This window comes from Aquarana catesbeiana, linkage group LG01 (assembly GCF_042186555.1).
Source record: "Aquarana catesbeiana isolate 2022-GZ linkage group LG01, ASM4218655v1, whole genome shotgun sequence".
Classification (NCBI taxonomy): domain Eukaryota; kingdom Metazoa; phylum Chordata; class Amphibia; order Anura; family Ranidae; genus Aquarana; species Aquarana catesbeiana.
In genome coordinates this window covers 924412168-924426296 of record NC_133324.1, presented here as the reverse complement: position 1 = coordinate 924426296, position 14129 = coordinate 924412168, and the positions used below count along the sequence as shown (strand labels likewise).

At 43.5% G+C, this 14129-nt stretch overlaps 1 protein-coding gene across 1 annotated transcript in view; it reads right to left on the bottom strand.

Annotated features, from left to right (window-relative positions):
• The window catches only part of DNAAF9 (dynein axonemal assembly factor 9), a 174044-nt gene that overhangs the window by 25641 nt on the left and 134274 nt on the right, over positions 1–14129 (bottom strand). Inside the window, 3 exon segments of the mRNA XM_073611027.1 lie at positions 6641–6727; positions 12875–12902; positions 12905–13009. Of these exon segments, the coding sequence (XP_073467128.1) occupies positions 6641–6727; positions 12875–12902; positions 12905–13009 (220 nt within the window).

The following is a 14129-nucleotide window of genomic DNA, read 5'->3' as shown; positions in this document are numbered from 1 at the left end:
GATTGTCCTGTATTTGGCTCCATCCATCTTCCCATCAACTCTGACCAGCTTCCCTGTACCTGCTGAAGAAAAGCATCCCCACAACATGATGCTGCCACCACCATGTTTCACGGTGGGGATGGTGTGTTCAGGGTGATGTGCAGTGTTAGTTTTCTGCCACACATAGTGTTTTGCTTTTAGGCCAAAAAGTTCAATTTTGGTCTCATCTGACCAGAGCACCTTCTTCCACATGTTTGCTGTGTTCTCCACATGGCTTCTTGCAAACTACAAATAGGACTTCTTATGACTTTCTTTCAACAATGACTTTCTTCTTGCCACTCCTCCATAAAGGCCAGATTTGTGGAGTACACGACTAATAGATATCCTATGGACAGATTCTCTCACCTGAGCTGTGGATCTCTGCAGCTCCTCCAGAGTTACCATGGGCCTCTTGGCTGATTCTCTGATTAATGTTCTCCTTGCCCGGCCTGTCAGTTTAGGTGGACGGCCATGTCTTGGTAGGTTTGCAGTTGTGCCATACTCTCCATTTTCGGATGATGGATTGAACAGTGTTCTATGAGATGTTTAAAGCTTGGAATATTTTTTTTATAACCTAATCCTGCTTTAAACTTCTCCACAACTTTATCCCTGACCTGTCTGGTGTGTTCCTTGGCCTTCATGATGTTGTTTGTTCACTAAGGTTCTCTAACAAACCTCTGAGGGCTTCACAGGACAGCGGTATTTATACTGAGATTAAATTACACACAGGTGGACTCTATTTACCAATTAGCTGACTTCTGAAGGCAATTGGTTCTACTAGATTTTAGTTAGGGGTATCGGAGTAAAGAAGGCTGAATACAAATGCACGCAACACACCTTTCAGATATTTATTTGTAAAAAAATGTTGAAAACCATTTATCATTTTCCTTCCACTTCACAATTATGTGCCACTTTGTGTTGGTCCATCACATAAAATCCCAATAAAATAAATTGACGTTTTTGGTTGTAACATGAAAAAATGTGGAAAATTTCAAGGGGTGTGAATACTTTTTCAAGGCATTGTACATGGATTTCAATGGCAAAGTTGACGTTATTGCAGTGAGTTCCAGTGCAGTCAACAAAGGCAGAACGTGCTGCATTTTTTCTGCAAGGAACTGCATTGGAATGCGGGAAAATGCACACGGAACGCATCAAAAATGCATTGGAACTCATTACAGCAAATAAGAAAAAAAAAATAGGAGACATAAAAAATGCATCCGGACTGCACATCTGTGGTGTGAACTGGTCCTTAATAACAGCAAATGATTCAGCTCTGCAGATGGCAGGTAATGAGTAAGGATAACAGGGAGGTGGACAGTGCAATCAACCCGAGATCTGCATCATTTGCACTACATGCACAGAATATTGGATAGGGATCTTTTGTATCGGGTTCAGCCTACCAATCTGATATGACCATATGAAAAAAAATTCTGTATGTGGATAAGTGATCCAGACAGCCATAAAAATCTACCAATATATTAGTAGAGTAATGGAAGTCTAGAACCACCATCAGCTGTTTAATGCTGAGTGTCCCCACTAGAGTTTTACTTTTACTGCATCTTACTAATGTTGTCACCAGGAAAAAAGTGAGGGGACATTTCCCTGGTGTGTTTTTTTTTCTTTTTTACAGCAATAAAAACCTGAAAGAGGTTCTAACCCTTACCCATCTGTCCAATATTTTAGATTTTTCTCCACCTCCTCTTTTAACTGCTTAAGGACCGCCCCACGTAGATATACTGCGGCAGGACGGCCCTTAAGCGCAAAAACATGTAGCTGTGCGCAATTTTTTTTCTTCACCCCTGGGGCGTGCGCGGTAATTGGACACACCGGGATCGTTCTGGGGAGAGGCAGAATGGCGGTCTGCCTGTGTAAACAAGGCAGATCGCCGTTCTGCTAGAGAGGAAAATGGAGATCTTGTGTTTCTGCTAGGCAGAAGCATGGACATCCGCGCCCCCCCCCCCCCCCCCCCATTAGAGAGCACTTATAGGGAACACATTTAACCCTTTGATCGCCCCTGATTTTAACCCCTTCCCTGCCAGTGTCATTAGTACAGCGACAGTGCATTTTTTTCAGCACTGATCATTAAGGTGAAAAAACACAAGGGTTTACAATAGAGCTGCACAATTAATCATTAAAAGATCGCGATCTCGATTCAACTCCCCCCTGAGATCTGTATTGCTGAGTTTCTGGATTCTTTCATGTAACAAGTATAGAGAGTTCTCTGCCCACTCTGGCAGTCTGCCAAGTTTTTAACAACATTGTAACTTCCATCTTAGATCAAAGGGATAACACTTGTGTGTGTAAATGCAGGAAGTTTAACCACTTAAAGTGGAGTTCCACCCACTTTTACAACTCTTCAGCATCCCTCACTAAACTGTGCACTGTAAACGAATTGGATATATTTTTTTTTTTTTCAGCACCTACTGTATATCTGCTGTATTCATTTTTCACTTCCTCCTCCCTGGCCACGGCCCATCGCATCATTTCCTGTTTGCAATGCCTTCTGGGAAGGGGCGGCAACTTCCTCTGACACTGCCGTTGCTATGGAAACCTGACCTGAAACCTATTACACTGCTTGTGCTGCACTGAGCATGTGCGAGATCTGCAAGGATGAGATCCAGGAAGAAATACAGTCTGGCTTCAGATGCCCAGACTTAAGATGGCCATGGCCTGCTGTAAGTTTATAAAATAACAAACTACTGCTATAAACTAACAAAACAGACCTTAGTTTACAGACTAACTTTACTAGAATACATTAAGCTTGTGTATTATAGGGTTATTTTTATTTAAAAAGTATCATTTCAGCCGGAACACCACTTTAAAGTCTAAATCTTTTTCTGACACTTGTTTCTTACAGTTAAAATCAGATTTTTTTTTGCTAGAAAATTACTTGGAACCCCCAAATATTATATCGAGTCGCAGTCTAAGGACCACGGCTATGGAAAGCTCTACCTACTCCCATCCGCATGGAAGAAAACCATCAAGCCTTCAGGAAGAAACTCAAGACCTACCTCTTCTAAGAAGCTGGACAACACAGGAGAGATCTAGCGCCTTGAGGCGATTCAGTTCGCATTTGCAGCGCTATACAAATCATTCATTCATTCATATATATTTTTTTAGCAGAGACCCTAGGGAATAAAATGGCGATTGTTGCAATATTTTATGTTACACTGTATTTGCACAGTGGTCTTTCAAACGCAATTTTTGGGGAAAAATACACTTCAATTAATTAAAAAAAAAAAAAAAACGAAACAGTAAAAAGGTAGCCCAATTTTTTTTGTTTAATGCGAAAGATGATGTCACGCCGTGAGAATCGTGATCTTTCTTCTAAGCAAAAAAAAAATTGCGATTCTCATTTTAGCCAGAATCGTGCAGCTCTAGTTTACAGCCCCTTTAACCCATAGTAAGCCAGCACATTTTAGAAAATGCTTTCCTGGAGTTCGGCTTTGAAACAGAACTGAATTTACATTTTAGGTCTACCTTAAAGTATAACTAAAGACAAAACTTAGGAGAGTGTTTAGAACCTCTGTCAGGTTTTAATTGTTGTGTCCCCATTAAGCTAGGTTCACACATGTCCGGTACGAATTTCCCTTCCGTTTTTTCACTGTGAATTTCCTAAGCAGCTGTTCAGCGGTTCAGATGCAAATTTTTTGGAGTCGGCAGCCACCGGCATCTTTAACATTAGCTGGTTGTTAAGGAGCAGACCAGGAAGCCGGCCATCACGTCCTTAACAATGGATGACTCAGCGTAACAGCTGAATGTTTAAAAAAAAAAACAACATTGCCGGTGTTCTGGCGAGAAAGGTGCCCCCATCGGATAGTGTCCGCCCTGTAATGTGTAGGCGCAGCGCTTGCGCAGTACGGAGGACAAAGGAGACGTCGAAAGTCCCCGAACATGAACAACTGTTCATGAGCTCTACACGGCGCCTGCGCAATTAATAGTACATTCTGTCACACGCTCCCGATGCTCGTGCAACTCTGCAAGGGGCGGGTGTAGGGGCGGAAGCATACAGAAGATGACCAGAGCTCATACAATTGGGGTGGATTTCATCAACATTGCAAAACCCACCCTTCAATTGTTTAAACACGCCCCGCAAAGATACACCCCTTTGAGAAACACACCCCGATCATATGAGCTCTGGCTATCTTCTGTATGCATCCGCCCCTACACCCGCCCCTTGCAGATTTGTACAAGCATCGGGAGCATGTGACACAATGTAGTGTTAATTGCGCATGCGCCGTGTACAGCTCATGAACAGCTGTTGATGTTCGGAGACTTTCGGCGTCTTCTTTGTCCTCCGTACTGCGCAGTACAGGGCGGACACTATCCGATGGGGGACAGTTCTCGACAGGACACGGCAAAATAAAATTAAGAAAATCGTGAAAAAAAACAGCATGCCCCCAATCCATATCAGGTTCTTCTGGATTGGATTTGAAAGGGAACCCCATGCCAAAAAATAAAAAAAAGGGGCGTCCCCCCAAAAACCATACCAGACCCTAATCTGAGTATGCAGGAAAGGGGGGGGGGCTTCCAGATTCTGATAAGCCCCCCTGCCCACAGATCCCCTCAACCGCCACCCAGGGTTGTGGGACAGAGGCCCTTGTCCCCATCAACAAGGAGACAAGGTGCTTTGGGGCAGTTGTTAGAGCCGCGCCCCCCCCCAGGGCTGTGTTTTGGCCTTGGCCTAGGGCGGCACTTTGCGGGGGGCGGCAAAAAAAGGTGGGGGGACTTTCTTTCATGCGGGGGGTGGCGTGTGTCTCACGCCCCCATAAGCGGCCGGTGACTGGCGGAGTTGGAGCCTTATGCTCAGCCTACCCTCCTCCGCACTGCTTCTACTCGGCACTGGGGCGAGGTCTGGCAGTGACGTCAGGAGGAGAGAGAGAGAGAAGCACAAGGGAACCCCCCAGGACAGCAGGTAAAGTCATTTAATAAATTATATCAGTGTTATGGGCACAGCGACAGCGTTTGGTGGGGCACAGCGACAGCGTTTGGTGGGGCACAGTGGCTGCGTTTGGTGGGGCACAGTGGCTGCGTTTGGTGGGGCACAGTGGCTGCGTTTGGTGGGGCACAGTGAGGCTGCAATTGATGTTTTTTTTTCTGAATTTTTTAGTTTGTTTGCACCCCCCCAAAAATTTTGAGCGCCAGCCGCCACTGGCATGTGCAAAGTGCTCCATGCATGCTAAAATCAATGCAACCCTTTAAACAGTCCACATTTAGTGAAAGTGCATTAATATGCAGATCATGATATTGCAATAAAGTGCTCCATCAATGCTGAAATCAATGCAAACTCATTAAAGAGAAGTCCTGCCCCCACCCCATGAAAACATTAAAACTCAGCAACTACAAATACTGTAGCTGACTTTTAATATTAGGACACTTACCTGTCCAGGGATCCTGCGATGTCGACACCTCAGCTGATTTTCGGATTGGGTCTCGGGTTTTGCCACCATCATTCATGGTAAGAGAAACCGGATGGTTCACTACTGCACGTGTGCGAAGCGCGTTGCACTTTCTGAATGCCCCAGTGGAGGAAAAAGGAGGGGGGTCGAACTTCAGAGGGGGAGCGCAGTCTCCAGGAGTGGGGAAGGGTACCTGTCAAAAACAGGTATCTGTTCCCCCCTCCCCCTGAAAGGTGCCAAATGAGCCTAAAGAGGAAGGGGTGTTGTTTACAGATGATAGGGTGGGTCTTAAACAGGAAGGGGTGTGGCCTCGGCAGCAAGGGGTGGGTCGTATTTAAATTAGGGGGGTGCATGAGTTTAGTCAGGCCTAGGGCAGCACAAAACCTAAATACAAATACACCACTGCCCCCCCCCCCCATGCCCTGAAGCACCCTCCCACCATGTTGAGGGCATGCAGCATGACCTGACCTGCCAGGCTGCATGCTCGCATAAGGGTCTGGTATGGATATGGGGGACACCAATTTTTTTTTTTTGGCGTGGGAGGTTCCCCTTAAAATGCGTACCAGACCCAAAATGGCCTGGCATGGATTTGGGGGGGGGGGGGATTTGGGGAGATGAAAAAAACTTGCCTTTAGTTCTACTTGTTGGTTGGTTGTGCTAAAGGGAACTTTGAAAATAAATATTAGTACTACTAAGAGTAGGCACCTAAGACACCCAAGCCTTGCACCTTGGCAAAAAAGGTATAAAAATGGTATAAAAAATGAAAGTGATAACAATGGAGGTGGTGACAAGTTCCAGTTAAAATAATCCAGGGAATCAGCCAGGATGCAGTGAATTCCACATATTAATGATTCTTTAGCAGAGATAGGCAATTAGCAGACCTCCAGCTGTTGCAGAACTACAAGTCCCATGAGGCATAGCAAGACTGACAGCCACAAGCATGATACCCAGAGGCAGAGGCATGATGGGACTTGTAGTTTTGCAACAGCTGGAGGTCCGCTAATTGCATATCCCTCTTCTAGAGTATGGGCAATGATCCAACCAACAGGGGTGGCTACCACATTTAGTTACTTGGTGCTTTACATGAAGACTGTATACCCAGCACAGCAATCAGTACCAGTCTATCATAATGGGCTCAGCCAGAGAACGGATCAGAACATCAAAGGGAATGTCTGATCTGTCATTAGAATAATATCGCAGTATTCTGATTTCCATTCACTTACCAGCCCGGGTACATCAAATATCGAGTTCTTAACATTTGAGGGCTTGAAAAGCTGCTTTCAGAAAGGACCAGCTCAATGTCCTCGTTTCTGTAGAGGAAAGAAAAGGCAGAAAGAGTCACTTTAGGATACTTGGCTACTAAATGGAACTTTTTATTAAATCCTGGATAACTAATGCAAGAAACAGTGGGAGTAAAGTGATTAGCGCCCTCTATTGTCAATCTAAGTGCACTTTAATGAGCAGGAAACGCATGACGGGGTGCGGGGGGCATCTGAACCATAATGAGCATTAAAACAGCCTAAAATTATACACTAAATTCGAAATTAAAAGCAAAGTTTTAAGTTAACACTGTCAGCATTCATTGCTACTGTGCCACTATAAGGAGCCCGTCACATGGGAGATTATGTGTCTGCACCGGATCAGTGGATTCTTGCAGCTTGGATGAAGGCATGTATATATATATATATATATATATATATATATATATATATATATATATATATATATATATACACACATACACCAGTCAAAGGATTGCTGCACTTAAAATTATTTAGTCAAAAAATAATCACATTCAAATAAATTGCATATTGTACCAGTTTCCGTTACCGTATTTATCGGCGTATAACACGCACTTTTTCCCCCTTTAAATCAGGGAAAAATCGTGGGTGCGTGTTATACGCCGATCCCCGATATCTGTGATCTATCGGAGCGATCGCAGCCGACATTCACATAGCGTGTAGTTTTAACTATGGCGCTGCAGAGTTCGGAGGGACTTTCCGGCGCTGCTCACAGTCACGCCCAGTCCCGTCATTGGACCTGTGTTATGTCCATCATAGGGCGGGACTGGGCGGGACTGTGAGCGGCAGTGTCCATGTAATGGACACTGGGGGCAAGGCTGCACTGACAATTCTGCACTGGGGCAAAGCTGCACTGACAAGGCTGCAATGGACACTGGGCAAGGCTGCAGATGGACACGATAAAGCTGCATTGATGAGCATTTTAATGTAAGTTTTTTTTTCTTAAACTTCCCTCCTAAAAGTTTTTTTCCTTAAAATTCCCTCCTAAACTTGGGGTGCGTGTTATACGCTGATAAATACGGTAACTAAAACGATATGCAATTTATATGTATTTGATTTTTTTTTTTAATAAAACATTTTAAGTGCAGCAATCCTTTGACTGGTTTCTCTATATGGCCAAGAGGGAAGGCCTGATTGCATGCACTAGAAAATTGCCATGTTGCTGTTTACCCTACCTTTGACTAATATATATATATATATATATATATATATATATATATATATATATATATATATATATATATAATATATATACATACACACACACACACACACACACACAGATATCTAACCATCTATAGATATATATATCTATATATATCTATATAAATGTATTCATATACACACAAACACCAATCATGACCAACCATCATAACCAGTCGAGGCAAGTACTCCATTAACCAATTCAACACCAGGTCAATATGGATATATGTAAAAATCAAATTTTTTTGCTAGAAAATGACTTAGAACTCTCAAACATTATATTTATTTTTTTAGCAGAGGCCCCAGAGAAATAAATGGTGGGTGTTGCAAATTCTTTGTGTCACACAATATTTATGCTGCGTTTAAAAAAAAACAAAAATTCCATCAACTTTATTGCCATCACAAGGAATGAACAACAGCCTTTGTGATAGCATGGACCATGACAGGTACTCAGTCAGAAGAAGGTTTAGTCTTTAAGGCACCATGCACACTGGCGCTCATAAACAGCTGTTTTATGGAGTTTGGGCGTTTTTTTTTTACAGCCCATAAACTTCCCTCTATATTATCCTGTGTGTGTTCATGCAAACATGTACGTTTTTGAACTTTTATCGGCAGCAGGGTTTATGGGCTGTTTCCTGAACGGCATAAAAATCGCGCTCAGGAGTCGTTTTTCTGACCACAAAAAACGCCAAACGCTCATAAACACTGATGAACGTCGATAAACGCTCAAAAACGAGGCTCACCAGCGTTTTTGATCCATTGAAAAAAACAAAAACGCTAAGACGGAAAACCGCTAAAAAACGCTATTGCAGTAACGGTAAGAATTGAAAGACTCACTGCAAAGCTACTGGCGTTTTTATAACATTATTTTAACGTCCAGTGTGCATGGAGCCTTAGTGCCGATTCACACAGGGGCAACGCGACTTCAGCGCGACTTTAAGCAACTTACAACGCGACTTCAAGTCGCCTACAGGACAGGCAACTTTGGCTGTGCCCAATCACAGAATAATCAGCTCTCTGGGAGGGAGGGGTTTGCCTGGGTAAACTAATTTCTTTTCCTGTAAAGTTGCTTCGATATAGATGGAGATCCGACTTGGAGGCGACTTCCATTGAATTCTATGGGTACAGGTCGCCTAGAAGTAGTACAGGAACCTTTTCTGAAGTCGGAGCGACTTCAGTAGTGTACATTAAGACGGCTCTCATTGACTATAATGCAATTCCCAAGCGACTTGGGGGCGACTTGAGGGCTGACAAGTCAGATCCCAAGTCGTTGTAGTGTGAACCGACCCTAAGTGGTTAAACTTTTCTCATTACATTTATCTAAAGAACAAAACGTTACAATGTTTCTAGTTAACTCGGCAGCTGAGGAATCTTGGCAGACTGCCTGTTTTTTTTTTTGACAGTTGTCTGCTTGAGCAGAGAACTCTGCATAGAATCGAGAAAATGCTTTGTTAAGATCGTGAGGGGGAAAGAATCGCCATCTCAATTCTTAACGAATAATCGTGCAGCTCTAATTGGCGCAGTCAGTGACACTAGAGTAGAGGAATACCGATAACCGGCACTTCTTACTTACACTGCGATTAGCTGTAATTAGTCACAGCTGGTAAAGATGTGGGAAGGTTGCAGCACCAATGCACCCGTTTTTCCACAGCCTATAAAGTGTCATAGGCTCTTTACCGAGATCCAAGATGCAGTGTGTCAGAGATACACCGCACCACCAATCGCTGCGATGCGCACGAGCGGCTTGTTCTGAAGGACATCATATGATGTCCAGTCAGAACAATTAAACCCCCGCCCGACCTTCATTTTGCTATAGGCCAGGTGGGAAAGTATTAAAGAGATAATTTACCCTCACCAAAAAACAGCTTATGCTTGTATGGGACACCTGTAGAAAAAAAAATAAACAAAATATAATAAAACATGCAGCTTTGACTAAAGTTGAATAAAGCCCTTGCTATAGGTGTAAGCCTTTTACATACCTCCCAAAGCCTGGCTGTAAAAAACTCACACCCTGCCTTGTTGCTAGGACGTTGCTAAGACACTCCCAGCCGATTCCAACCCCCTTGCATGTGCTCTCTCTTCCTTTTCACAGTAGCTCCGAGCTAGGGGGCCACACATGTGCAAGGGTTTAAGAGCTCGTTTCTGTAATGGTGGGGATGAGCAGTAATGGCTGGGAGTGTCATAGGAACAAGACAGGATAAGATGATGCCATTTCTGGGACTTTTTTCGGGCCAAGAACTGGGAAGTATGTAAATCACCTACACCTATAGGAAGGGCATTATGCAACTTTAGTCAGAGCTGGAGTTTATTTTCATCTACAGGCACCACTTTCCTGCATAGACAGTTTTGTGCGAAAAGTAAACTAACCGTAATGAGTCGTCGACCACCCTATAGCACTTTTACTGCTATGTGGCGGCTGCGCAGGATCACACACATACATATATATATATACACACACACACACACACACACACACACACACACACACACACACACACACATATATATATATATATATATATATATATTACACGTGATTCTGCATTTCTGGGTATCGGGCGCGCCACTGGAGGCTGATCAGCGGGACCCTCAGACCGGATGTCCGCCAGCACCCACAGATTGTTCTGTACACAGGCAGAGCGGCAGTCTATGTAAACAAGGCAGATTGCCGTTCTCTCAGTACAGAAGACATGGATCCTGTGTTCCTGTAAAGCAGGGACACGGATCTAAGCCTTCCCCCAGTACAGGCACCTGCCCCACTACAGTAAAACACTGGCTAGGCACACAGTTAACTCTTTGATCGCCCCCGGTGTTAAACCCTTCCCAGTCAGATCACTGTATTAGTGTCACTGGTCCCCTAAAAAGTGTCAGTCAGTGTCCAATTTGTCCGCCGCAATATCACAGTCGTGCTATAAGTCTCTGATCGCCGCCATTACTAGTAAAATACATTTTTTAAAAATTCCATAAGTATATCCCACAGTTTGTAGACACTAAAACTTTTGTGCAAACCAATCAATATACGCTTATTGGTTTTGTTTATCAAAAATATGTAGCAGAACCCATATTGACCTAAACTGATGAAGAAATTAGATTCTGGAATTTTTTTTATTGGATGTGTTTTATAGTGGAAGGCAAAAATAGTTATTTTTTTTCATTGTCAGACATTTTTTACTGTTTATAGCGCAAAAAATAAAATGCAGAGGTCATCAAATACCACCAAAAGAAAGCTCTATTTGTAGAAAAAAAAAAAAAAAAAAAAGGAGAAAAAAAAACGTATTTGGGTACAGCGTCGCACGACCGCGCAATTGGCTGTATTGCAAAAAAATGGCCTGGTCATGAATGGGGGTAAATCCTCCTGGGGCTGAAGTGGTAATGGATTTCATCTGCAGATCGAAGTTCATCATCTGTAGATGAATAAACAGAAAGATACCAAAAGAAAACGTTTCCTTTGGCTGAGCAAAGCAATATAAATCTTTCGGAGCTGAAGTGGCTAGAGGCCCTTTCACACTGATACATTTTTCCTGCGTTTTTTACTTGCAATAAAAAGGTTTCCCTTAAATCTAATGGGACTTTTCATACCACTGCGTTACAGGTGCTGTGTGTTTTGAAAAGTCCTGCATGCTGCATCTTTGGTGCGGTTTAGAAAATATCACCAAAAACGAAGCTTCCTATTGAAATGAATGGAAATCGCTTCAAAATCACAGAAAAAAAATGCACCAATTTTGCCTTTTTGGTGCCTTCTTGAGTGACATTGTCCATTTTCCCCGGGTGCAGGTAACCCAAAAACGCACATCAAAAGCATCTGAAACACAGCAAAATCGCGGTAAAAACGCACCTGCGAATTTTCTATAGAGCAGTGCAAAAGTACCCTAAAATGCCAAAACAAACTCTACAGCTCCATGATGGCCCTGGCTGCCATAGTGAAGCATTTGGGTGATATTTTCATTCGCACAATTAAAACTGAACTCTGGAAATTAGACAAAATCCCCCCCCCACACACACAATGGCTAAATGCTCATTTAGTCTAGGGCAGTGGTTCTCAACTCCTGTCCTCAGGACCCACCAACAGGCCAGGTTTGCAAGATAACTGAAATACATCACAGGTGATATCATTTGCTGCTCAGTGATTGCAGTATTCTAGTCTGCATCTCTCCAAGGTAATACTTAAAACCTGGCCTGTTAGTGGGCCCTGAGGACAGGAGTTGAGAACCACTGGTATAGGATGTAGGTGCAGGGGTCTCAAACGGGTGGCCCTCCAGCTGTTGCAAAACTACAAGTTCCATGAGGCATTGCAAGGCTGACAGTTACAAGCATGACACCCTCAAGCAGAGGCATGATGGGACTTGTAGTTCCACAACAGCTGGAGGGCCACCAGTTTGAGACCCTTGATGTAGGGTCTAATCTAGGGGTGTAGGGATTAGGTATAATACCTTGTTTCTGGCTGCAGGAGGTTTCCTCAATTGGTCCAATGCTGCTTCCTTTCTAAGGTGCTCCCAGCCGAGGACACATACTCACCTCCTCCATGTACATGGTAGGGGTAATAGTCCTGCACTGTAGGTGGTGACGCTGAGGGCCGGGAGCTTTGGTTAGAGAACAGTGTTGAGCCTGTTGGACTAAGGGATAGGGTAAAGTCGCACACCTTATCCCTGCACCCCTAGACTATTAAGTGCATTTAACCTTTGCAGTGCGAGAAGGTGTGTGTGTGTGTGTGTGTGTGTGTGTGTGTGTGTGTGTGTGTGTGTGTGTGTGTGTGTGTGTGTGTGTGGGGGGGGGGGAGGGGGGGGGGTGATCCAAGGGTAGCTTTCATTTCCTGGAGTTCCACTTTAAGTGGGTTGCTGATGCTGCAAAAGCTCCAACTCCCGTTCACACGTGTAAAGAAATGAGATGAATCCTCCTAAGCTTGATAAAGGAGTGATGATTAGAAGATGACATCTTAGTCTGAATGCTCCTCACCTGGTGATCAAACCTTTCTCAGCCAGATGAAGGCAGCGCCAGGATTCACCGTCCGCAGTAGTTTCTGCAGGAGGACCAAGGATGGGTGCCTCTGCTCACAGGTCAGCCTGGTTAGTGCTATAGCGCTCACAATGCCTGCAATATAGAAGATTAGATTAGAGGGTCTTTGAAATGAATCGTGCCCCTAATTTGACACAATGTCTACAGGAAGAACCATTGATTACAATGCCATTTAATCTAACATCTATTTAATCTCTCATCTAATAAAGGACATCTCCATTTGGATGACGATGATCATCTTACATACAGAAATGAGTATGTGCGCCCTCTAGGGGTTAGCTGTATATTAAGAAGTGCAAAGAGCATCCTTGCTAAATTACTGCTGGAAGAAAATCAGTTACAGCCATAAGTGTGCGCAGCCTATAGCATTAGGGTGTGCACCCCAAAGCTCAAACACGTGTGTACCTATGTATGCGTAATATATACACACACTCTTATAAATAAATGTAAAAAACATTTAAAATGCATTAAAACATGGACGGTGTTAGTAGGGCAGTGTATGTGTCAGAATCAGCAGGGCAAAGGTTGGTGTCAGCCATTTTTTATTTTTATTCGTTTATTTTTGGATTTTTTTTTACATAATAATTGAGGGGCTTTGGTGAAATATCAGCAGGGGAATTTGCACTGCACGGGGTTTATAGAGTGTGCCCAGGCACACCTGGCACACCCCCTGTGTACGCCTATGGTTACAGCACAACAATCATAGAAAATAATCTGTATGGAGAAAAATCTGCCAAGCTCCTTCTAAAAAGGCTGCTTTTCTGGCTGTCTCTAAATTCAATATTTTTTCTAATACGAGTCCCTGGCCCACCATGCAGCAAGTGAACTCCTTATACTGTTCTAGGTCAGAGGCTTAAAGTACTGAAGCCAGAGATCAGCATGACAGCCAAGAAATTCGCTACTTCGGAAGGAGATTAGCAATGGTGGCCTGCATTGCTTCTTTTGGCACACGTGTCTTTTAGGGCTCTTTCACACTAAAGTTTTTTTTTGTTTTTTATACAACTCCAGGAAATTGACCTTAAAGTGGTTGTAAACCCCCTGCATAAACCCAATGAAGTCACGAGCCTCAGGTGATACAGACATATAACAAATTCTTCTATTCAAGTTGTACCCATTTTTCTGCAATCCTCACTTCTCTACATCCGTTCAAAGCATACAGACCAAAGGCTATTTCTGCAGAGCACAGAGAGGAGAG